We start from the raw sequence: 26,900 nt of genomic DNA on the forward strand, positions 1-26,900 counted from the left end.
TTCCACAAAGTGATCCACTTTCTCCTTTGTTGTTTGGACTATGTCTTGAAGTAGTGTTCTCTCAGCTTTTTGGGGTAGTGGCGATTCAATTGGATTTTCATCGTCATCCTATGTGTTGTTGTTGTGGGTATCACTCATTGACGTATGTAGATGATCTCCTCCTATTTACAAGAGCCGATGAATCCATGCACCATCATAGGGGTTGCTGAGTGTTTGAAGAAGTTCAGTGATGTCGCTAGGCTGAGGGCAAATCTGCAAAAATTAAGGTTGTATATGTTGTTGGGATTGATCATCGTACACTGGATAAATTGTTGGAATTGATCGATTTCCAGCACGGGGAATTCCCATTTTGATATTTTGGCATCCTGTTAACAATTGAAAAACTTCACAGCACTAATTACACAACGCTGATAGATGATCATTTATTCTTTCAATGTCTGATCATCATGACTTTATGGACCAAAGTATGCATGGGTTGGGAACAATTGACAATGTCTTTCTTATTGTGATCAACTGTAATTTTTTGATTTATCTTCTTATAGATGATCGTAAGATCAACTGCGTGAAACTATTGAGATTGATGAATTTCACTTTTATACTACTGAAAAAGGGTTAAGAACAATCATCTCACAAAGGTGAGTTTTTTTTTTTTACTATATTGTGTATAATTTATCTTATTTGGCAAGTGAAGAATCAAGAGACTATACGGAATAAGGGATAAGATATTTTTGAAGGTCCAAATATATGTGTTTTGATATTGTATATATATATATATTGATTAAGTAATATTTATCTTATTAAAAAAAAACATAGCCGAATGGAAAGTTAGGAACGCAGGAATAGAAAGTTAGGAACGCAGGTGCAAGCCACTGCGGGACCCGTAACTGCCCCGCTAATTCCCTCGCCGCCGCAGCGTTCTCTTTCCCGAATCCACGCCCACCGACCCACCCATCCTCCGCCGCTGCTTCTTCTTCCTCCCTTCTCTCGCTACCAGCCCTAATACACCAACACTTCTCCTCTCTCTCACGCCAAAATCTTCCTAGTTTCCACATTCTCCGCTTTCAATTTCGAGGTCGCATGATCCGGCCGGGCCGTAAGCTCTTTCCTCTTTTTCCTGTTATTTTTTTATTTATTTTCGATTTTCTTGTCTTTGTTGGTCAATTTTTTTGCGAAATTTTGCCCCATTCAATTCCGTGCTTGTTAAGGTTCCCAAGGAGGATCTCGTTCGTGCAAAGTTCGTGTCAGGTAATTTTTATGGTTGGACAACTGTTTTCATTTTGATGCAACGGTTGTCGGTGTGTTCATAATTAACTTCTTCATTGGTCTCTGGAATTCAAGAAATTGTTACTCTTCCTTGGCTGTCTAGCTCAGTATTCTCTTGGCGCAGACAATGTTTACTTTGCTGAGGATCTTGGTTCAGTTCATTTTTATTTTTCTCTCAGTTGAATCTGGAAATCATTTTTTGTTGTTGCTGTTTCCATTGCTTTAAATTGCCAAATACTTATCCTTTCAGCTCTTGCGGCTCGAACCTAATTCATAACTGATATGCCTTTTTTTTCCTTCTCTCTTTCTACCAGATCAAAGAAGGCCACCCTAGTTCTAGACCTTTGTCTAAAAGTTGTTTAGTATTTGGTGTAATGGCAAATGCTGAAGTAACTAACGTTCTAGAAAGTGCCAATGAAGATATTCCTTTGTTCTCGGATATTTCTGGTTATAATCAGGTTGAGGAGATTTCACCTGATCTGTTGAAGAATACGCCATCAAACATTGCCAAACTGGAAGATGCAATTGAACACTGCAAGGCCCACCAGAAGTATCTTGCATGCACGAAGAGCCCTTCTGATGGGGATGATGTCCGTTGGTATTTTTGCAAAGTGCCTCTCTCAGAAAAGGGTTGGTTTATTGAATTTCCTTTCCATCGAACTCATCACATACATTTACTAGGATTTGACTTTTATGGGGCACTCACTTTTGAACACCTTATTTATTTGCGAAAAAGGTAGTGCAGGTCACTGCTATGTACATAAAGGAAGAAATATTGACATACGTACAAAGTAGTTGCACAAATATAATTATGCATAGAGGATCATCCACTCTTTGTGTTTAAATATTCAAACAATTTGAAATGTTTAACATTTTCACTTTTCATGAAGTTCGAGTCTTATTGCTTTTGGGCTCAATTTATTTTCAATGTTTCAGTAGAAAGAAAGTGTACGTAATTTGATCACTGCTAAGTAGCTCACTTGCAAATTAGTTAACTTATGACAATTTTGTCAACGTAATAATCTTTGTATAGAAGTTATACAGAAAGGATCAATTCAAACAGTAGATTAGAGTGTGATTCTATTATTGTATGACAATCTTTTTCTGTCAGATGATTTGTTTAGGTTATGCTAGTTTTAGCATAAAGTAATAATATAATGTAGTATGATGCCATCACATATAGATAACAGTGCTTTATTTGTACTCTGCTTATGGATATGTTTATGTTTGTTTTACAGAGCTTGCGGCTTCAGTTCCTAGAACAGAAATTGTCGGAAAGAGTGATTATTTCCGATTCAGTAAGAGGGATTCTCTTGCACTAGAGGCTTCTTTCTTGCAGGTCACTACTAGGACCACAACCTGTTTAACTTCTCTGCCTTGACTTCCTGATACTGCACATAGCCACTAGCTAATGGTTTTTCATTTTTGTGGGAACCATCTTGGCTACTTGTTTACATAAGATTGATTGTCTACTAATTGACATGCTAGTATTTTTCCACCTCGTATGAACATGGACATGTATCAATGGTAGAATGGAGGAAAGGACTAAGAGAATAAGATTCAAGTCATTTAAAACACTTTTCTGATGTTTATTATATCATTTTTTGGTCCAATAATATTCTAGTTGGGTGTTATGTACCATGAGGCAAGGGAATTGTTTGATTAATGCATGCTGTTGTTTATTCTTTCTTTCTTTTGGTAGAGGAAATGGACCTCGTTAACTCACAGCTTCATAGTCATTGACAATTCTATCATGGGAATGTTTCTGCTTTGTGCAAACAAACACTCTGAAGTGTTACATACCCCCACAACTAAGTTCTAAGCTTTCTGTGACATGTTTACATGGACCAAAAAATTATTAAATTAAAAGTTGGCACATATTTATGTAGGTATTTTGTACTAGTTAAAAGATATAGGAGGATTTTCACTTCAGTTAGTGTTTACTCTAGTAATCATTTTCATCAATCTCGGTTCTCTGCAGACAACTAAAATTAAGGAGTTAATGATGGAGTTGACAAAGGAGATAACAAGACAAGTAGTCTAAAAGAATTTAATCCTGCATATTCAGCGGTTATCCTTTTCTTTATAGAATACTCCCACCTAGATAGCCTTAAATGTGGTCTTCTGTCCAATGATAGGATAAGCCCAGGCTAACCAATTTGGTTGGTGGATAACAACTATTTTATTTTAATATTTTTATTTAAATATCTATAACTCAATTTGTCAGGAAGCTTGTGCCAAATTTAGGCAATGATGCTTCATGCTATAGTATAAAAGCTTTTTCTAACCTTGCAGCATGTGGTGTCTGTATTGAGTACATTTTGTTTCCAAATTGCTCTTAGCTTACACTCCTAGCATTCCATATCAGATCTCTGATAAAAAAAGTTTCATCATCACAACTTCTGAAATAGCAAAATCTGCTAGTCATTGGTTGCATAATTTTCTTTTGTTCCCAAAACAATTGTCACTACTTTACATTCAAATATTTGTCATTGAAATGTTTGTGAAAGAAAAATGTGACAGATGGAGGAAGAATTACTTGCACATTGGTGGAAGGAATATGCAGAATGTAGTGAGGGTCCAAGTGGACCTCAAACGACTAGTAGCTTAACTTTTGACTATAAATATGATGAACTGTATGCTGTAGAGGAAGAGAGAGTAGGTGTCCCTGTAAAAGGTGGTCTTTATGAGGTATTTCCTATACTTGTTCTACAATCTGACATTTTCCTTTAGACATTGCTTTTTATATTTACTGACCAATTAATGTCTAAATAATATGTTGGATAAGTGTTAATTCTAATTGTGTACATCATTTTGTTTATGACATTTTTGTATTGTGCTTTACCTTCCAATCGTAGCAACAAGTCATGTGCCCACTTATTTAGATGTTAGCTAGATATCTTTAAATGTCAAGTGAAGTCTTCTTGGTCTATTTTTAGCTCTTACTGCAAGTCTAATTAATTCAACCTGTAAATTGTCTAAATATGAAGTCAATCGATTGTCTTTGAAGTTTGAACATAGCCGTACCATTTTAATTATTGTCTCTCTCTATTATATATATGTATATATATATCCTACAAAATTTCTCACAATTAATAATCTTTTTTCTTCCATCTATTTTTAGTAACCCCACCTCTCCATCTAAATATTCTTGTATCTACTCATTTTGTGTTATTTGTTAACTACCTAGCATGCTAACACATGTAGCATGATTGTTTATATCATAGTATTAAAAATTTCATCTTAGTCTAAGGGGAACATGACAATTACACGCGACTTCACAAGCCTTTATTCATTCAACCACCTTCCCTTTATTTGTTAATTATCATTTTTTTTATCAATCTTTTATAATGTATTTAAAGCACTTCTAGAATTTCACATGCGAATAACTTAGTTGTTCCTTTTCTGTCTTTTATTAATGAAGTTATATTTCACGTATTTCTAGGTTTAGGTTTTTTTATTCTAAAATTTGTCTCCATAGTTCAAAATTTTGTAAGTTTCAAATTTATTCTAGCAAGGTTATATACTATCCATCACAGACACTAAGATTTCATTTCATATAGTTTGATACAGCATGCATTAATGTGTGCTTAGACAAATTCCAATAAGTTTTCTTGTTTAATTCCTTTCTATTTGGGTGGTTATAATTCCCTTGGACTAGTTTACATTTTCAAACTATAGACAATTAGATTCACCTTGGCTTGTTATAATTCCCTTATATTTGGTTTTGGTTAATTTAGAAAATGGACAATTTTAGAAAAGTGATGTAATTCGTTGAAATTTGGTCAATTTTAGAATGAAAATGGACAAATTGAGTTAAAATTTGGTCAATTTAAGCTGATTTTGAAAATTTTAATCGATCTAGCCTCCCTTTAATCTTACTTTGATTCTTATAGAAGTTGCACCAGAACAACAGAAGAAGAGAAGCTTTGCTAATCTCTTAAATTACTTTTTCTTGCTACAGTTCAAGGTTCTCAAAGGTCACTTATTTAATCTTGTCAGTACTTGTTAGACTTGACACCTCATCCATCTCTCTCTCATCCACTATCAATCGAGCAAGACTAGTGTGGATCAAGAAAGATTATTGTGGAAAGGAAGTGAAGGCAATAATTTGTCCCGATCAACAATGATCCTAAAATTATCATTTATTCAACTAAAAAACAATTCAAATACAGTTAGAGATTTGATTAAACCCCAGCCATTTCTTAGATTTTTTACTATTCATTCTTGAATACGATACCAATAACAACTATGCCTTTGATGCCCTATTGATTTGGTGGACCTGTCCAAAAACTAACAAGGCAGAAGAGGAGAAAGATAAGGAGGCAAATGAGTTGTTTAAAATAATCATTCATTGTTTTTTTCTCTCTTTATTTAGGGTTTATTGTTATGTCAAGAAATTGGAGTGTTTTGATCTTCTCACTCTTCTCTCTATTCTCACCAAATAGCCCATCTTTTCTTACTCTTTCTCAAGGGTTTCTCTACTTTTTCTATCTTCCTTACAATCTCTTCGAGTAAATCAAGTCCTATGGGTTTTTACCCTAACATACATTCATCAATCATCATGCAATAATGCATTAAATGTAGTTGTACAATAGAAAATAAAATAAAATTATTTTAGACCACGGATTACTTAGCAGACTGTTTATGTTAGTTTTCTCTATTTTATTTGCATCAGTTAATGTAATGGATTGAGACAACACCTTGCAGTCACAACCTCCACCATTCAATTGAATCAAAATTGACAAAGGTCTCACTTTTTACTTGATTAAATAACCACAGGCCCCATGGGTTCCTGATCAACAAAGCTATCTTTATGGTGATGGGAGAGAAGCTTTCTCACCAGTGAACGTCCTTTTAACAGATCCCCTGTTGGACAAAAAGGAAAAATGCAGACAATGACAATTAAAATTAGAATATACAAATGAAAAATTAGTATAAAACAATAGAGATGGAATAGAATTCTTCCCTTGGAAGAATATAATATATAAAATGCCACAGTAAATCTTGATTGATCAACAATAACTGTTAGCAGATGTTCATCTCTCTTGTGATAAGTTTTGGTGATGCCTCAAACATTCTAGTGCTAAAAAGCATTTTCTTTATTCCATCAAACGTATTTTAATTTTTAAAATTTTATTTAGTGACTTAACTAATTATAGGGACCTGCACCATTATCGATTTTCATTTTCCATAGAACTTAATAATCTAATTTGGTCTATTTGACTACTAATCTATATTAACATGCACTCATGCTCAAGGTTTAATTAACCATGAATTTGATTTTATACAACTTTTATTAAAATGACAAGTATTATCATAGCTTACTGTTCAAATTCTTCTGATGGCAGGTGGATTTGACTAAGCGACACTGTTTCCCTGTGTATTGGAGTGGTGAGAACAGACGTGTTTTAAGAGGCCATTGGTTTGCCCGTAAAGGTGGACTTGATTGGCTTCCACTGCGTGAGGATGTTGCAGAACAACTAGAGTTGGCCTATAATTGTCGAGTATGAATTCTGTTATGCTATATTCATATACTTATAGATTTGACCATTCACATGAGGCTGCTTTTTTATTTTGTGCTTGTTCTGTGCACTTCTAAGATATTGTATGTTAAGGACCGGAAATCTGTTGCTTCTATTCAGTATTTTACAGTACTTATTTTGGAGAGTCAAATGTGCTCTTCTGGGAAGAAGCTAACTCTAAGACTCTGGTACACTGCTAGCTGCATTCTTCAATTTCTACAATCGTAGATGGTTTCTCTGTTTCTGATGACCAAACAATATCTATTGTATTATTTCTTGATTAAGTATATCTTTAGTGCAATGAAGTTTCTCTAATGCAATGAAGTCCTGGAAGACCTTTATGCAGCTAATAAAAAAATAATTCCTTGCTCATTGCCTCCCCCTTGATCATTATGTTTTGTATTTGAAAGTTTGAAGATCTTTTTTATTTGTTCCTCAGCAGCCTAGTTACTTTTTTATACTAACACTAGCCCTTAAAATTGTGATACACTCAGGTATGGCATCGTCGCACATTTCAACCTTCAGGTCAATTTGCTGCTCGTATTGATTTGCAGGGCACATCTCCGGTATGCCAGTTTATCCAATAGGTTGCCAACCCAATACATGCTAAAAAAATCCTCTTGCTAAAAAAATATTTACCTGCACAGGGATTGCATGCACTTTTTACAGGAGAAAATGATTCTTGGGAAGCATGGTTAGCTTTTGATAACACTGGTTTCTCTTTTGGAGGTGGTGCTGTGGTTAAACTAAGACGTGGTTTCTCAACTTCTGGATCAGTGAGGCCAACTCAGGTTAGTCTTCTAAGTTTGGAACATTTCTTACTAACTTTTGAAACATAACTGATTTTATAGATTAGTTAAATTTCTACTCTTCTTGGTCAAAATTTTAAACCTTGATTATCTAGTTTATAAATTTCATGAATGTGAGATTATATTTATATAAATTATATACAGTGAAATATTATGTTGATTAAAATACTATATTTTGATTATTAGTGTAGATATAAATTTATCAGTAATATAGTTATTCTTAATTATAAATTTATACAATAATATTGATTGATATTAATATACTAAGTTAACAATTATATTTTAATATTGATAAAATTTTAGGTTAATAGTGACTTAAATTTGATATCAATTTTTTATATCTTTATAAGCTATTATAAATTTCTCATTTTAATACAATTTCTAGTTAAATTGAATTTAACTAGGACATTATTTGGGATGTTTATAGGTTGATTTGACTCAAATTTAATGTATGATTCTCATTTTGGTATTAGTAGAGAATTAGAGATTACACTAAATCAATATATCATTTGATAGGATGATTGTTATATGTTTTAAGTTGTTTAACCAACATTTTTATTCAATTTACTATCTAGTTGCTATGGTCTTTGAAATAAACACGCACATTGGAAGGGGTCTAAAGAAGTTAAACCATTATTGTTTCTTTACTTTGTTTTCCCTTCACAATATCACCCATTAGGATACAGATTTGTGTGAGTTCCAATTGAGGTTCACTTTCTTTTCCTCTCAAATCTCCCTTTTCATCTATCTTTGATGTTTCAACTACTGGCCACTGGTAATGCATGAACCAACACCTATCATATGGCTGACCCAAGCTCAATTCGTGACTAGGTCTGCTGACACCAGTTCATAAAATAATCAGGGCAGATTGTACAAATCATTTGTGATTAGGTGAGCCATAAAACTGCATAGGATGCACTTAGTGGACTGAATCAATGTTAATAATTTCTTATGATACTCAAATTAAATTGTTCTCCGATGAACCTATCTGTGACCACTGTCTTATTCACAAAGGGCTCAATTTGCTAATTTAGTGACAGCTGAACTCAAATATAAATACCTAATCTCTGGATGTATGCATCCCATTGGTTTCTTATCTTCTTGATGTTATTATGCATTTATGCTCATTGTCCTTTATATGAAACTAAGGTTTCCTGTGAATTTTTGGTTCATTTTAGTCTAATTTTAATTGATCAGGATGAGCTTCGGCAGCAGAAAGAGGAAGAAATGGATGACTACTGTTCTCAGGTTTACCTTAATGATCCAAATACCTTGAATTTTAAAGTTAGAGATGTTTCTTTTGGTACATTTTCCTTTTTCTGTCAGTATAATCCAACTTCTGAAACATTAAATTTTGAAGTTGGAAGAGTTCCTACCATAACAAATTTCCAACTCGATGCCAAGGTAGTATACATCATCACCAAGTTGTATATAGATAATATGCATAGAGTTGGGACTAAAGAAAACACTTGTCAATGTAATAAAAAAGAATTTATTTAATTTGAATATCACTTTGTGAGAATGTGAGATAACCTTGTATAGAGCTCAATGGAGGATAAGAGTCATGTTGCTTGCCTCAAATGGTTAGGACAAGATGATGAAGATGCTGCTGCATAGATTTCGGACTACCAAATAGCTTTGTGCTATCCTAATCTTATTTCTCTATTTAATGTATATGGTCAATGTTTGATTGCTAAAAGACAAAAGTAATTCAGTAGAAAATATTTGTAATGTAGGAGGAAGAAATGAAAATAAAGGAAGATGTAGGAGAAATGTGGAATCTTCTTGTGACCATTAGACTGGCTTGTATATTATGTGAGATGCATTTACATTGGTATAAACTACTCATTAAATGAATGAATTGCTTACCAATGACTAAACTAAGAAACAATCCACTAATGAAAGTAACACACTTTACGTAAACTAATTACTAATAGTTGATTTTTTTACAACATTAGTTTGACTAAAAGTTTAGATGAGCAAAAGAATTTGTTGATACAAGTTTTTTTTGGGGTTTGTTTATGTGAAACTACTTCCATTACCTGAACTGCTCCAATATCCATCATGATTTTGTGGGCTTTTGAAATTCCAATGGTATTGGATTCTGTTGTCTTATCATTTTACTGCTTGATCCAAATCTCCTATTTTTTGTACTGCAGGTACCAGTTGGTCACCTAGTTTTCATGGTTCATGGTATTGGACAAAGATTAGAGAAAGCCAATTTGGTTGATGATGTTGGTGATTTTCGTCGTATAACAGCAAGTTTAGCTGAGAGACACTTAACTTCATACCAAAAAAGCACCCAGAGGATTCTATTTATTCCCTGCCAGGTAAATATTGCTGATTGGTTAAGAGTGTGCACATCCATCTTCATGAAAACAAGGAATCTTGATCCACTTTTTATTTTATTTTTACCTTATTATGAAGGTGAGTAATTTCTTAATACTTCCATCAGAAACTTATTGGTAAAGTTGTTGGAAGGGGAGCCTTGGTGCAATCGTAAAATTGTTGCCGTGTGACCTGGAGGCCACGGGTTTGGGTCTCGAAAACACAGCTTCTTCCTTCGTGCACCAGGCTACCCTTTTTATTAGAAACTTATTGGTGATGTCACCACAGGGAAAGTTGTATGAGCATCTTTTTTGTTTATCTACCTTATTGTTCCTTTTCGTGGTGTTTTGGGACATGATAAGTTCATAAGCCTGTAGGACATGTATGAATTCGATATTATATAAATGGTTCCTAAACCACCATACAGATTTCAAATAGTTCCCTAGTATTTTTTTTTGTCACAATATATCACCAGATTGTCGATATTATGTAAATATTTGCTTGTCAGATTTTTTAAATGGTTAGTAACAGGAAACTGATGTGGTAATCATCCATCTCATTCTAGTCACATAATTATAGTAGTTGACCGCCATGTTAAAAGGCACGACAGCCATATCAGCATTCTTCATTGTGATGCAATGATGTGGCATTTGACATGGAACTTTAAGCCTTGGTGTACACAAACTTTTACAAGGATTGAATTGATTGTCCATAGAGTACTTTTTGAGTTGGAAGTTAGTTCTATCTTGTGCTTGTTTTATCTGGATATGTTCATGTATTTGATCACTGTCTTCATGCTTAATACCATGTTCTCTATGCCTTAGTGGAGGAAGGGTTTGAAGCTGAGTGGTGAAAGTGCAGTTGAGAAAATAACCTTGGATGACGTTCGAGGTCTTCGCATGACATTGAGTGCTACAGTTCATGATGTTCTTTATTACATGAGTCCTATCTATTGTCAGGATATTATTGATTCGGTATGTTAATGATCTTCACAGATGTATTACTGTTTTGCTTGGGCATGAATTTCCATATGTTACTTTCCTACCATTTCTCCTTGATATTTGAATAGTTAAGATTTTCCGTGATCCATTATATTCACCTAGATAGTTCAATATCTTGCTCTTCTACTGCAACTAGGACTATTTGCTTGATTAATTATGATTTATAATTAAAATGCAACTTGTTGCTTTGACTGCTTTGCATATAAGGCTTTGAAAAAGCATTATCTTGGAAGCGTCTTTTTAAATATGTTTGACTAATTTAATCATAATTCTTAGTGGATGTTATCGTTCCACTTCCACATCATATGTCCCAACTATGATGGATCAACTACATGAATGTCATTTAGGCATGTATATGTAAGGCCCTATATGCTTATAGTTATAAATATCGGTCATTTGAACTCTTTTAATCATGTTAAGAAAGGTTTAAAACTTTGATTTTGCTATTTGCCTTTAGTCCAGAATGATATTGTTTTAGTTTTTCAGCTTCAACGTATTTCAGCTGACAATTTAAGCTATCTGGGATCAGATTCTATCGACATTATTTTGGACTGACTTCGCTACTTTGATCCCTTCTGAATTGGCTTATTTGCTTTCCAATTCATTTTATTGTCAAATCTAAATTCCATAGAAACAATTTGAAAAAAAATCGAAAAAAATGTGATGTTACCTTTCTAGTAGGGCCTCTGTGCTGACTGATATCTCATTAGTAGGACTTCCATCATATGGGAGATGTTCTTGCAACATCTGAGTTAGGTTATGATGGGAGCTGTGGTTCTTGAAACATGAGTGAGGTTAATCTCATAGGTTTTCATCACCCAAATTAGATATTGCTCATACCTACTATATCTCAGTTGGCATCAACTTTTATTTGTAGAACAGGAACTAGAATCAAAATAGGTACAAAATGTGGATAGATGTAGGTGCCAAAGGGTGTGAAAGGAAGAATAAAGGTTGATTGTGATTTTTGTAAGCTTGAAAGGGGTGAAAGAGACAAAAGTGACAAGTAGGTGTTGGAGTTCATCGTGCTTAATATGGCCCAAGCTGAGATGAATGTATTAAACAATCAACTATACCTTGTGCCAACCAATACCTTTCTAGCACTAGCTTGGGGCAGTACATATTGCCATATTGGGTGTTATCTACTGAAACCATGATGTTAAGTAGATGATTATGCCAATATATATACCCTAGAAAACTTCAAAGTATGACCCTAGAGTATGCCTAAATTGGATTATCAAACTTTGGATTGAAAATTCCACAAAGAATTATGTTCACTTGGGCTTAATTTTTTTTTCTTCTAAGCTTTAAGAAATCAATGATTCACACTGTTCTAGGCAACAGGAAAGTCTTTACTCGTGATAAAAAGGCCTTTTGAACTTTATATTCTTACAGTTTGTTGTTTCTTCAAGTTTCTTTTTATAGCTTGATTCAAGGTTTTTTGGTATTGTTATGTTGGTTTCTCAATGCCTAGTTGGAATGATGCAGTGTATTGAGATGATTAATATTGATCTAATTAATAGTTTAATTTATTAAATTAATATTTTTATATATTAAACTAATCTTTATATAATTAATATCAATATAACCTATCAAAAATCAATATTACTAGAGGATAAAAATTAACATATTAATATTAATTACCTTACATGATATAGAGATAATACTTATAATATATCACATAATTGTATTGATAACTTCATAAGTGTTAGACTGACCAATCACCCCTTCCTCATTCATGACTGTGATCTCTCATTTCGGACTAGCAATATGGTTTTGATCGAGATTTAAAATTTTGAGTCATACCATAGTTTCAGTTTTTGATTGGAATGATATAAGTTTAGTATTGCATCTTGTCATGCAGTTTCGGTACTTATTTATATAGATATATAATGATATACATATGCATAACATAGTATATATTAGTTAACCATTATATCTATAAGTATATATCATGAACTATGTTCTAGCAAATCATCATGCATGAATTGTTTTCACATCAATTCCTCCAAGTTTTAACTTTTTAAAATACGAAATAGGAGCTATTCTATCATCCTTTGTTTTAAAATCAATCATAATTGCTCTTAAAAAGATATACTATCTTAGGAAATTTATCAGAAGTTGTGCAAGGGAAAGTTAGATTTACACTTTAAAATGCATGGGTAACTTATTGATATTCCACTCTCTTGTAAGAAAATCCTACATAAAGATTTCAATGAAACAATGACATAACTATTATGCTTATTTTTATCATGTAGATACCAAATATTTTAAGAACAGAACTTAAGTTTCTATTCCAAATAAGTTTATAAAGAATTCTTTCCTCCAAATAAGTTCCTACCAAGTGCATCATGATTGTTTCTATAGTGCTCATCCTTAGCGTGATTGGCACTTCAATGCCATTGCACCCTAAATTGCTTCAAGTATAGCATGTAAAAGTTGATCATTCTACTTTCTAATAGAGTCGTGAGTTCCATGGCTCAAGGGGAGAATTTCATACTCAAATAAAGAAAGACTTTGATAGAGTCAAGGGAGAAATGTGCTTTACTAATTGACAAAACATTAGTGCCAGTCTTGTTGAACTTCTCGATAATTAAAATCAAGAAAGTCTCTAAAAATTTCCTTAGCAAATCAGGAATTGGGGTTTTTTAATAGATTGTGAGACTCTTTTCAATTGATCTGGATCCAGTAAAGTATTCCATCACACCCCTTGCCTTTCCCTGATCGGCGACTGGGACACCTTTTGTTGCAGGAGAATGAGTCGTCTCTCTATCACTAAATTGAAAAGCTTGCTGGTCCTGTATGTTCTTATTAGATTAGCATGCCCCCGTGGATTCGTATTAGGATTGGCAACTAAATCTCCAAAGTCTGAATTCATATAGAACACCATGGAAATAGAAAAGATATCCAAAAAAGAAAAAGAGGATTCCCATGGGTCCCCACTCAAAAAGAGGGGAGGATGACTTTTTGAAATTCTCTACATACTAGTTTTGAACCAAGAAAGAAAAAAAGGATGAGTGACCAAAAAAATCCAGAAAGGAAAGGTGCTAATGATCACCATCATTCAACTGCCATCACTAATCTTTTCCATCATATAGAAAGAGATTAAAAAATAAATTTTCCATTCTGTTTAAGAATCACAGTTTCGTAATCTAATGATGAAACATAACTATATATATAACACTAACTTAGTATTTTTTTAACCATATTATTGTTTTACAATCCATGGGATAGGATTCAATTAATTTAATTACATTTGAATCAGATTTTATTGAAAGGAAAGGAAGTTTTTAGTTCACTATTGTGGAAGAAGTTTTGTGAAGATGCCCAACTTCTTGAGAGAGATTGGAACAACTCTTGTTGACATTAATTTAGCTCAGCAATCCAATCGCCATCGACCATTTTTCATGGACACTGTCTGTTTACTAAGTCTAGATTCCTTGTGAGTTTCATTCCATGTATGCATCAAATGCTGACAAATTGTATACTTTAAATGCAACATTTTCCATTTTGAGAAATTGATATGGAACTTTACTGCATGTCAATCAAAATGAGAGAGAGTGCTGAAGAGATGTGAGATACCCTCAGTTTTTGCAAATGTATATTTTCTCATGTTCAGCATTATGTCACTTTTCGTCCCTTATATACTGGTTAAGGAATTTAGTTATACTTCTGAATAACATTATATGTTTACTATTTTAGACAAATTCAATTGAGAAAGGAGTATTTGAATGTGAAAGCTCAACCAGATACTGTAGTGATCATAGGGGCTAGTTATTTTGAAAGGTTTTTAACTTTAGTATTTATCTGTTTTCAGGTGTCTAATCAGTTAAACCGACTATATTCAAAATTTCTTAAGCGAAATCCTGGTTATGACGGAAAGGTAGGTGGTGAAGTTTTTCACTAAATGAATATAATCATACTTATGTTGATCCATGCTCTGTTTGGGGGAGCCTCAAAACTAATACAAAAGCTGTGCAGGTATCTTTATATGGACACTCATTAGGAAGTGTACTTTCTTATGATATCCTTTGTCATCAAGAGGATTCTTCTGCACTGTATTCTATGGATACTGTACTCGTGAAAAGCGCAGGTGCCCCTAGAAAAGAGTCTAAGGTTGATGCTTCTTATCAGCCCACTGCACCTAATGTTTCCATGAAATATGAGAATAACAGCACCAAAACAAGATCAGCTTCAGATCCATTACCTAATGAAACTTTGAAAGACAGTTTCTCTTCATATCCATATAACACTGTTAATTATAGCACTCAAGATCTTTCTGTCAGTGAAGATAACATTCATGCTAAAGACCTGCAAGAGGTGTTTTCAGACAATGATGGCATTATGGACCCTGAAGAGGAATTTGATGATCTGGATCAACTATATTTCAAGGGTATGTGACTACATTTTTTCTCACAAGATCTATTAGATGGTGAAAACTCTTCTGCTTTCTTTTTGTATGTGAAGGTGGGGAAAGTTCTACCACGGTTCTAACAACTAGTGTGGATTCAGATGATGCTGCAGTCAGAGATGGTAGGTCTCAAACTGAGGACAAAGCTGATAAGGACAAAATAATCATTCTCCTTGAGGAAGAGGTTTATGTTCTGTTGATATTATGAACTTAATGAAATAGCACCTTTCATCATTTCTTCTGGGTGATTCAATTTCCAAAAATAATATTTAACAGGTGAAGTCCCTTAGAATGAAAATTGCAGAATTAGAAAAGATTCATCACTCAGCCACTTACTTTAAGACCAACCCACGGAATCCTGCAAGCAATGAAATTTGTCATGGCAGAGGTAAGCCCAACTTTTAGTTTCCTTGTTAATGCTCAGAATAGTCATTGCTATTCTTCATCTTATTTTCTTTTTTTTTATTGTTTTATTTTTTGTGAACGATGGGCAGGAAAATTAGTTGAATCTATTAGTCTATCATCCGGAACATTGTCCGAGGAGGAAAATATTATAACAAAGAGTTATACGCCTCATATCAAATATACCAAGCTTGATTTTAAGGTAAAATTGTGTGCTTTTTTTATCTTTCATACACCATAATTGTTCTGGTGGATATGGACTTTTGGTTCTCTGCATGATTTTGTATTGCATTTGTACATCCATTCGAATTGTCTATTTTTATTTATCTTAACTTACTAATACATATATATTTATATTAGTCTTTTCTTATCAGGTTGATACATTTTTTGCTGTTGGATCACCTCTTGGAGTTTTTCTTGCCCTACGAAATGTCCGCATAGGAGTAGGTATGCAAAATGCATGCTTCTCATGCTAGTTATTGTGTCATGCTATATTGAGAAGCCACCTCAAGCTTAGTGGTGGGTGAAGTATCAATAACATTTCTTTGCACTATAGTTCTTTGAACCAATGATTGAGTTTTCAGACTAAAGTTTATGTTGTCCATTTGTACTTTTTTGGGTTTTTTTTCTTTGATTGTAGGGAAGCCTTGTTTTCTTGATTATGCTGGCAACTTGCTCAAGTGATTGTTTCAATATTTGAACCTCTTTCTTTCGTATGTTGATGATCATGATTTAAGAATTCTGGCAATGGGATAGTTTTCCGCCAAAAGTTTTTTTTGGCTTGCAGAGAAGGCTTGTTTTTTTCATTATTCTGGAAACTTGCTCAAGTGATTGTGTCAATATTTGAACCTTTTTCTTTCGTATGCTGATGATCATCGTTGTACATTGTTCTGTACTTCAAATTTGATAAGTTGATGTAAGAATTCTGGCAATAAGAGTCATTCATGAAGTTTTGGTTAGGAAAAATTATAGGCAAAACTCTCTCCTTTCGTAGCATGCAGTTAAGAATTCTGGAAACAGGACAAAGCCAGTCTTGGAGTTTTGCTTAGGAAAGATTCCTGTAAAAATTCTCTCCTTTCATAGTATGCAGTAATTATTGTTTGCCTTCTGTTAGAATGCCTAAATTTTTGTGTCGTTGAAACACATGGGCTTCATGGGGATCAACAAATATAAAATGAAATTAATCTGCTTTTTTATTAGTACACCAGCTGTACAACTGTGGTTTTTTGTTTGATAAAATTAATGAAAATTTAACAAATTGGGATATATTTTGTAGTGTTTTGTAGGAACGTGGATGGCTCAGCTAGAGGGGAGGGGTGAATAACTTTCGTAGTTCTTATTCTTGTTTTGATCTACAAGAAAGATAATCACGACAAAATATAAGAAAAACTTAAAGAGATAAGAAAGCAAACCACAACACCAAGATTTAACACGATTCACAACCTCCATGAGCTGCTACGCCTACAACTTAGGTCCTCAAACGGCCACTAAACTTTTCTCCTTTTCAGTAAGATCCTAGAGGTGGAAAAATCTCTTACAAGCATTCTTCTTACAATGAATAGAAATTAAGTAAACAAGAACCATAGGAAGAAAACACTTAAGTACAATTCTAGTACAAGTATAGGTAGTCCCGTGTCTTCTCCAAATCGTCATTGCCCATATTTATAGCCTTTTAGCTTCCAAGTTTGATTCTGCCCTCAAAACAACCTTTTCTATTTAGTCGACTGCTAGGACTTGATTAGTCAACTGATGACTTATTGAGTCAACCAATGTTCACTTAACGATCATACTAGTTGACTCTAATGACCATCGGTCGACTGTCGACTTGATTTGACAATAGTCATGTCAAATCAACCTTTTTAACAATAAATTTAATATTACCATTGGGATTGCTAGTCAACTGACCAGTTGACTATTGGTCAAATAAAAATAACATTCTGATGTTTCTGTTTGGTCCTGAGTCGACTCCTATTAACCAGTCAATAGTCAATTGATACTTTGACTATGACAATTTTAAGGCTGAGTTTGTCCTAAATGTGAATCTACCATCGCCCACGCACACAAGTTCTCTCACTCTCATCTCACACATAGTCTTCCAAGCCTTTTTGGTGTATCATCTCTTCGACGCTCCTTGTCTATGATCCCTCGGATGTCCATGTCATCCTTCTCTAATCTTCATGGACCTTGAGTCATTCAATCACTATACCTGGTCACTACAAGTCTCCTTGTATATCAGCATCAAGTTCTATATGACTTCATACACATATTAGATCAAGAAAATCCTAACTTAAACTTTTTGCCTCAACTATCAAAATCATGATGAATCCTGATCACAAGGGCATCATTGCACCAACATGTTTCTATTGCTAAAAGGAAATAAATTGGGGCATAACTTGATCCCAATTAAATTTTAAACTTATTTTTTGGTAAAGTTGTTGAGTTATTTGGTAAGTTAGGATTGCCACCTTTTTGTCTTTTGGTAATTAATTAGAGGGATAATTAATTATTTCAGGTGTGTTTATCGATTTGGTCATTTATTTCATATTTCCATTAGGGTTGTGTCTATAAAGAAGTGAAGAGTTCATGTATAGATGATGATTCAAGTAAATAGGAAGGTATGGAGGAGTAAATGAATCATGAAGAGAACTCTAATTGACATCATTACAAGAGATCTGGCAAGTATAATTAATATGGCTTTATATAACATCTGAATCCATGTATCCCATTCCAAATACATGGATCTTGCTTTTCATATTGAGTATGACCAGACAAAAATGATCAAGATGAAAATATATAGCTAACCTTAATATTCATGATCTTACTTTTTGTTCTTTATACATTCTTATTCCACATTGTAGTTAATGAATGATCCTTAAGAATTAAGATTTGCCTTTTGAATGGCTCAGGAGCTGTGTAAAAGGGATCATTGCATTAGCTTAAAATTGTGGTGGTGTTTTTCCTCTTAATGAAGTTTGCATCATGGTTTAAAATTTTATTTCATGTCGGGGGAAACGGACGAAATTTACCGTTCTATCGGCTGCCTGGCACCGGCACCACTAGCACCACAGAGGGGACCTTCGTTAGTCGCGGCAAGGTTGCTGCACCTCTGCTGGTTGCAGCGAGGGATGCGTGTGGGTGTGAGGTGGAAAAACTTAGGGAAAAAATTAAAATCTAATTTAATAATTTCAATCAACTACTAGTTATAATAGATAATGCTTAATCAAAGCCTAATAAAACTATCTCATTAATTTAATATATATTTTTATTTATTTTAATTTTAAAAATATATATTTATTTACCCATATTTTTTAAATTATTTTATTTTTGTATTTTTAATTTTAATATTTAGATTAGATTTTTTATTTTTAATTAATATATTTTATTTTAAAAATATCAAAACCATATTGGCATGGTACAATACAGTATCGAAATTGAATTGTTTCGGTCAAAAGTCAACTCTGATACGGCTCTAGATTTTAAACTATGGTTTGCATTTTTGTTCTCTATACTATATGAGATCCAACCACCTAGAAAGGGTACTCTTCATGCAGTTGCTTCATGCATATTTTATTTGCAAAGCATCTTTAACTTGTCTAGGTCTGCAGGTCACAATGTCACAGCCTTAATTAGCTTGCTTGCTCTTCCTAGACTATCATGACTTTGTCATCAAGGCATTTTAATTTCAAGTATGTGTGATCTGCTACATGGATTTTTATCCTTCAACTCTAACTTTATGCATGACTATATTACTAGTGAAATGTAGATCTCTTGAGCCACTTCTAAACATTGTTAACTAGAGTTTTGTTTAGTCCCTTCTACCCTTTGCCCCTACAACTCCAATTGATTTTTGTTGTCGTCTTAGTATAGAATCTATTGGTCATCTATCAACATCTTTGGAGCTTGTGTTACCTCACAGAACTTCCCTTCCCTTGTTATTTCCACATGCGAAACCTTCAGTCAGATATCACTGCATCATTTGCTTCTTGGTGGATTAACAACTAACAAAAGCTAGATTTATTCCCTTTAGGCAGGGGACAAGACTATTGGAAGGACATAACAATAACTGAAGAAATTCCTGCCTGCAGACAAATGTTGAACATTTTTCATCCTTTTGATCCTGTAGCATACAGGTTTGTCCAATATTTCTTGGTCTTTCTTCAGATGGTTCTTCTGTATATTGACTGATAATGATGCATTGAATGTGTATTTCAATTAGCTAATTACAACCATGTAATATTGTACCTATTGCCTCCTATTTGTTCTCAAATACAAACATTCATTTTGATGTGAGAAACATTTGATGAATCTAGACTGGACTTTCATACAGAGTAGAACCATTGATCTGCAAGGAGTATATTTGCAAGCGTCCTGTTATTATTCCTTATCATAGGGGCGGCAAACGGTTGCATACTGGATTTCAGGCAAGATGTGCATGATAACTTTTGACAAGGACTAAGTATTTTGGTGTGTTGTAGCAATCTCTCTCCGTTGTCTTATTCTTGATTCTCTTGTAGGAGTTTACAGAAGAAATAGCTACGCATTCTAGAACTTTGAAGAGTCAAATAAATTCTCTGAGGGTATTAACACACATTTATTCCTTTTAACTTCATTATTTGGCAAGTACCATCTATGTTTAATATCAAACCACTTTAAGGTAGCATAGTGAGACAATTTTTCTGTTGATAGGTTAACATAGTCAGCCTGTTTCAATCACAGAACAAGGATAACAATGAAGGTAAATGTGGATATGTTTTTGGAAATATGTTTGAGATGCTTTTGACTTGTAGTTTGCAGAAATGGCTCTAACTAGTAATTCATATGTTGTAGGTACCTTAGATGCTTTAAAAGAAGAAGAGAGATCATATGGTTCCATCATGATTGAAAAACTAACTGGCAATGAAGATGGTCGAGTTGATCATGCTCTCCAAGTACGGGGAAAACATTCTCCATTTGTATCTTTAGCTGTCATACTCAGTGATATTCTTAGTACCTATTTTTTATCTTATTTTCACTTTATGTTTGTAGGCATGAATAATTTTGCATATGAATTTCGTATTAAATAATGGGACTATATTCATTACATGGCTTTCCAAGCAAGAAGATGATCCATATTTTTCCATTAAATTGCAAGTCAATACTATTATTTTATCTTGCACGGTTACTTGTTAATCTGTGCTTTATGATTTTTCAAACCCAAGTAGAGCCATTCATATCACTAAACTTATAGGCTTTGACGGAAACCTAAGCACTAGGACAAATCAGAAATTGGGTTGAACAACAACTCACAATTCTATTGGACATAAGGTGTAATTTTAATTATTGTGTAACTAGATGGATCATAAATTGATAACACCTATATAAGAGACTATGATTTAAAATATATTCTAGAACCTTGCTTCACCAAATTAACCTAAACTTCTCAAGATTTATAAACAAAATTAGTATAGTAAAGTTAAGTTGATTCCCTTGCAAACTCTCACTCGATGGGGAAAAAATGCCTCCCTCAAAAAGAAATGCTAACTTAAAACAAGGCCTAAAGTATTATTTCATATTGAATATTACTCTATATTCTAAACAATAACTTTTTAGTGCCATGCTATGCCAACATGAAAGGGAGTCTTAGCACAACGATAATGTTCCTGCTGTGTGACTTCATGGTCACGGGTTCGAGTCGTGAAAACAACCTCTTATAATACAAAGTAAGACTGCATACAATAGACCTAATATGGTCTGGCCCTTCTCTGGGACCCCGCATTGGCGAGAGCTTCGTGCACAGTGCTGCCTTTTATGCTATGCTAACATGACATTCTTTGGCACATTTTAAAGCTTCTTGTGATTAACTCAAATTTGTTTAAATCCTATAATCACCTTCCATTTAACTTGTTTACCTTTTAAAGTTTAATGAATTAACATTTTAGAGCAACAACTTGTGAAAAATTAACAAACATGTCAACCAATGATTATATTTTATTAGTACCAAAATAACTCTCGTGCATTAAATGAGAGCATTGGTTTGTGTAGTATCTTAATGAGATAAAACTCAAGATCATGGTTTACAATCTCATATCGTGTCGGGCAACATGGTCGAAACGTAATGTTTTGATAAATTAACAAAACTCGATACAAGTAATTTATATTTTATGTTGTTGTGTTAATCATGTTGATGAGTATTGTGTCATTCTCACATTTGACACTCCTTTGTCAAGATGAATTGAATAATGTTTGTTATTTTTTAAGTTTTGTTCATGCAAGACAATGTTTGACTATATTTCAGTTATGCCATTAAGCATTTAAATTGCAAAGTGGATATAGAATATGGATGCATCTCAATTTCTCCAACTTTGGTATTACCTTTCTTCTTTATTATTGTTGGTGCTCTAGTTATTAACTTCCCTTCTTTTCCTTCCCTCCTTTTAGTGCTTGTCTCCTCGCCATGATCAATAACCTAAATTAAAAGATGAATCAACAGAAGTGAATCTTCCTGTTTGAGTTGACACTATCAAGTTGGAAGCACAACAATATTTATAGGATCACGTAGGCCTGGGTAGGGGAGGGTTTGAATAGACGCCTGGGTAGGGGAGGGTTTAAATAGACGACATTTGCTTCTTACAAAACACTACTCAATTCAATTGTTGATCTAATGTATGGATGTATGAACAATTAAAGTGTCAAATAATCAACACAAAATAAATATACAATTAAACACAATAGTAATACAAGATGTAATGTGGTTCGGAGATTTGTTCTACATCTATGACTTTTGTCATGCATGGTGTGTCACCTCTAATAGAATCCACTATCCCATCCCTAAAATGAGGTAATAGATAAAAGCTTCACAAACTGAGGATAAATCCTTAATGAAGATGACACCTCTTGAGCTTGAGAGTTCAACCTAAAAGAATGAGATTTCCACACTAGAATAAAACCTCACGAGGATGAAACCTCAATTAAAAAAAAAAAAGATTTCTCAACACAGGTGGAACCTTAACAAAATGGCAGTTCAGCAATATAATAAACTCAACCCAGTGCTAGATATCCTCTAGCGATGCCACTTCTGATCTTCTTCCTCTCTAAATAATATAAGGATCAAGTCTAGATGGAAAGCCTCACCTCTCACTAAAGTAGATGAAAATCTAACCCATAAGTGACAAGAATGTTACTTAAGGAGCTTCAAACACAAGGATGAAAACTTGATTTAACCTTTCAAAGCTCTCTTTTGACACTTAAATAATAATAGAGGAGTAATAAACATATTTTAATGCAACTTTTAATGTCAAAAGAATCACCAAAAACACTTTTAAATTTATCCTTGATGGTAATCTCTATTTTTAGGTTGGTTTAGTAAAACCCTTGGCTGCCTAACCCTTGGAAGTTGACCTGAGCAAGCTAACAAATACTTTTGGTCAATCCAACAAAACCCTAGTCACTTCATCCAACTTAGGTCTACCTACTAAACTTGTAAGTCGATCTAACTTACATTCATACTGCCAATCTAAGTCGACCTACCAATCTTCTTAGGTTGACCAACCCTTAAGTTAGTGTACTAGAAATTATAGGTTGACCTACCTACGACCTAGGTCACATAAGCACTTAGATAAAACTCCTTAGACAATACTCCATACCTAGAAACTAAATTGTATCTTCACATTCACTTTTACCCGAACAAATCCAAAATACATCAATGATCAACACGAGTCCTTGGGTCCAATCTCCAAGCTCCATCCTCAAGTTTGAAGCTCCACACAGCTCCATGATCTATCCGTTAACCCCATCGTCTACGCTCAAGCTTATCACCTTAATCCCCTAAATCACATGAGTATTCCTACACACTTAAGGAAATTATAAATATAAACTTCTAACTTAAAGCGCTTTGCCAAAACATAAAAACACTGTGGCACTGTTACACCTCACAAGGAAAATGTCCGAACAATATTTACCCATGCTGACATGGTCAGCTGCTAGAATGATTCAGTTTGGTCGTCCCATCCCAAATCTATTAGCATCTGAAACCACAATTTCAACTTACGCTGGATCTGTTTCTCTGAAAGACTTGAAAATAAATAGTTTAAGGACTGCAAAAACATTATAAACAATGGATAGAAGGCACTAATGGAAATGTAGACTTTCCTATACTATTCCTTCACCCGCCATAGGGAGGGGTGAAAGAAGAAAAGCAATACCCTCCTCCGTCGTGGTCAACTGCAGTTTCTCGATTTACCTCCTCACATATTGTCGTAGGGCCGACCGTGTGGGACCGCTAGGGTGGCGGATTCTACCTTTTTGCAGAAAAGGGTGAAAGAAGAAAAGCATTATGAAAGACATTGAACATGCGAACATTTAGCATAAGATTTGTGCTAAAAAATCACATGTAAAAGATAGGGAGGATTGATCTGTTCAGTATAGTTTCAAAGATTGTTAAGCCTGAGATGGCACTTAGTTTCTCTATCTGCTACTTTCTGTGTTCTAGACTCATGGCTTGTTTCTGTCACAGTAGTCAGTATTCATTTGACAAGGGATCTGTTCATTAATTGCCAAAAAGATCAACTGTTGGTGATCCTAAAACCATTATACCTTAGACAATGAAAGCATGTTATAATTTGTCTTGATGAAGTCTTCAAGTGAAAATTTTAGATTTGCTCAAAATAGCTCTGTATGCTAATATAGTAAACAATTGCACTTTCTACAACTGATTTGGATGATGGCGTAAAAAGTTGAGGCTCTCTCCTTTCTCTCTTTCACACACATAAACATTACCATTTTTCTTATTTTCACTCATAATGCATTCAAGTGTGATTATCTTTGTGTAATATCTTTGTTGCTATGATTATTTTTCTTGTTTTTATCTTTCTTTTGCAAATATTTCCCTTTAGCAGCATTGTTTCAAAAAGTCTCCATCTGAGCCACTTATAAGATCGTATAAGCTTATGCAGTGTGGGACCTTAGGACATTTGCTTATGAGCGTAGGTATCATGCTGGCTAAATCAGTCCCTAATTCATTAAAGTCTAAACAATGTTGAAGCCTTGGAGGCAATATTTGATTAAATTAAACCATTTGGCTAAATTGATAAAATAAATATTTTCGTATAAATTGCAGAGGTTGGTTAACATGTATGTGATTTGTGTGATGTGTATTGCTTAGATGCATGTACATAATATTTACTAGAAATTCTAAATTAATTAAGATGATTAATTTAATGTTTATGTAATAGATATAAACTTTTATTGAAGTGATTTCTTGGATTGATAAAGTTGATGATACATTATATGTAAACTCATATATAGACATGTGATGTTATACATTATTGACATTATAATAACCATTTTTAAAACATGCACTCATATGCACTTGCACATGTGTCCGCATATTTCATTAGCGTTATGCAATGGTTTGACAGTAATCCGCCTATGTTCTTGTTTTAAAACCTTGAATAGCATGCTTCAATGCTTGCAAAACCTTTTTCCAAATATTTCTACCTTAGCAATAACTACTCTTCTAGGTTCTGCAGAGCCTTCTCAAGTGATTAATCCAATGTGTTTATCAAAAACTAAGATTATTGATGGTTGCACCTTCTTGACTTTGTAGGATATAACATTTCGGCATCCATACCTATCAGTTATGAAGTCGCACACGTAAGGACTAACGAGATCATACCTCTCAATTGAATGATTTTTTCTGTTCGATGGTTTTAATGCAGTCTTCTTCTTTCAGTAATTACTGGCGTGATAAGGACACTGCACTTTTTATTTTAAATCATTTATATCGTGATATTCCTGAAGAGCCTTATACAAGTAGTGGAGAGGCAACTAATCTAAGTGGTCCAGGCAGTCAAAGAGCGCCAACAAAATTGTTCTACGAGCGAGATATCATTGCTGAGGAGACCCCATTGACATTTTCTGACAGATATTCTATTAGGGAATTCTCAAGGGAAGTGAAGAATGTTTCCAGATAGTTCTTTGGCCTTTATCTATCAGCAAAACGAGTGAGTAAAATTTTACTGTTTTTTGGTTTCTCAAAATGTAGCATAAACTAGGTTGTATGGTAATCACCCATTAGCTTGTGTTTTGCTGATTTGATTTTTTGGATTTTAGAGATGAGATGGAAGTAAGTGTGGGTACAGTTTAATTGGTTATGTGTTCAAACCACCGACATTCTTGGGTTCTATTATTTTAAATTAAATAATTATTACATAATCTATAAAATTGTAACCCACCTTGTACAACACATTCCTCGGTATAGCTATGGAGTGATATATTTAGTAAAGTTTTGGTTTACAAGATGGAAGTAGGGATCACAGATTTCCCAAACTGTTAAACTGAAATCCAGCAGAAGAACACATGGTTATGTCTTATGTTATTCCTGTGTTCTTATTGCGGTTGGGTTGACGATCTACCATGTACGAGTATATTCTCGCATGTTTTTTTTCCTTTTCCTTTTTGTTTTTTTTTCTGGTTCATGTAAGATTAGAAACATGGTGCAAGACCCTCTGACAAAAGACTGTGAAAAGCTACTGGATTAACCTACAAGGCTGAAATTTTTACAATTGAATTTTCTATTCCTCGTCATATTTTGTGAAAATTTGAAAGTATTTTATTGACATATGTAGCAAAAGAACGTAACTCATTTAGCTATTTCATGCTTAGAATAATTAGTTAATTGAGTTTTTTATGCTAGCTCTATTCACTGGTTCCTAAATTCCAGTCTTTTTTTTTCCTTTCTAGTTTTGAATTTTCACCCCTAATTCGAAATTGAAATAGTAGACTCCAAAACTACTTATGATGAAAAAGGGTGAGTGAGATAATTTTGTAGTGTAGTGATTTACTTCACATTAAGGCAAATAAGAGAATCTCTGTTCTTATCTGCTTCATTTCAAATTTTTATTATCAACTGCAGTTGCTAAAGTGAGTCCAAGATTATGCTTGTACTCAGTTCTGATGCATTGTTACTCTGCAGAAGTAAACTCAAAAGGCATGCGCCGAAGGGATGTTCTTTAGCGCGAGGGTTGCTGAAGCAACACCATGGCTTGCTTCTGTATAAATGCGCGCGACTGAATTATCATCCTTAAGTAGGTTAGTTTTGCTCTTTCTACGTTGTTTTCATATATATACAGTGAATTTTCATTTATTTTCTGTAGTTTTAAACTGAAAAGTATAGCATAGTATA

The 26,900-nt window shown here is 33.8% G+C and overlaps 1 protein-coding gene across 2 annotated transcripts; it reads left to right on the top strand.

The window, feature by feature from the left end:
- Nucleotides 1-1,583: 1,583 nt before the first annotated feature.
- On the top strand, nucleotides 1,584-25,718 carry LOC141826659 (phospholipase SGR2-like). 2 transcript variants are annotated; one of them, XM_074713928.1, is made up of 22 exons: nucleotides 1,584-1,893; nucleotides 2,502-2,602; nucleotides 3,787-3,954; nucleotides 6,615-6,770; nucleotides 7,283-7,354; nucleotides 7,436-7,579; nucleotides 8,795-8,845; nucleotides 9,757-9,927; nucleotides 10,750-10,899; nucleotides 14,744-14,809; nucleotides 14,908-15,319; nucleotides 15,394-15,521; nucleotides 15,614-15,725; nucleotides 15,832-15,941; nucleotides 16,114-16,186; nucleotides 19,767-19,869; nucleotides 20,067-20,160; nucleotides 20,254-20,316; nucleotides 20,426-20,474; nucleotides 20,567-20,667; nucleotides 25,323-25,369; nucleotides 25,449-25,718. In XM_074713928.1, exons 1-22 carry the CDS (start codon nucleotides 1,638-1,640, stop codon nucleotides 25,687-25,689), a joined length of 2,868 nt encoding a protein of 955 aa, XP_074570029.1. In that variant the 5' UTR covers nucleotides 1,584-1,637; the 3' UTR covers nucleotides 25,690-25,718. The 2 variants fall into 2 exon arrangements, with proteins under 2 accessions (XP_074570029.1, XP_074570030.1); XM_074713929.1 differs by having other exon boundaries at nucleotides 15,439-15,521.
- Nucleotides 25,719-26,900: the final 1,182 nt, after the last annotated feature.

Source organism: Curcuma longa, chromosome 4 (genome assembly GCF_044706935.1).
Source record: "Curcuma longa cultivar G26 ecotype Majalengka, Jawa Barat chromosome 4, ITB_CL_G26_1.1, whole genome shotgun sequence".
NCBI lineage: Eukaryota > Viridiplantae > Streptophyta > Magnoliopsida > Zingiberales > Zingiberaceae > Curcuma > Curcuma longa.

Excerpts from the sequence above, each read along its gene's own strand:
- LOC141826659 (XM_074713928.1), top strand. The coding sequence starts at position 1,638 with ATGGCAAATGCTGAAGTAACTAACGTTCTAGAAAGTGCCAATGAAGAT. Across the intron at positions 7,580-8,794 it reads GATCAGTGAGGCCAACTCAG|GATGAGCTTCGGCAGCAGAA; the intron begins GTTAGTCTTCTA and ends TTAATTGATCAG. Across the intron at positions 10,900-14,743 it reads GTCAGGATATTATTGATTCG|GTGTCTAATCAGTTAAACCG; the intron begins GTATGTTAATGA and ends ATCTGTTTTCAG.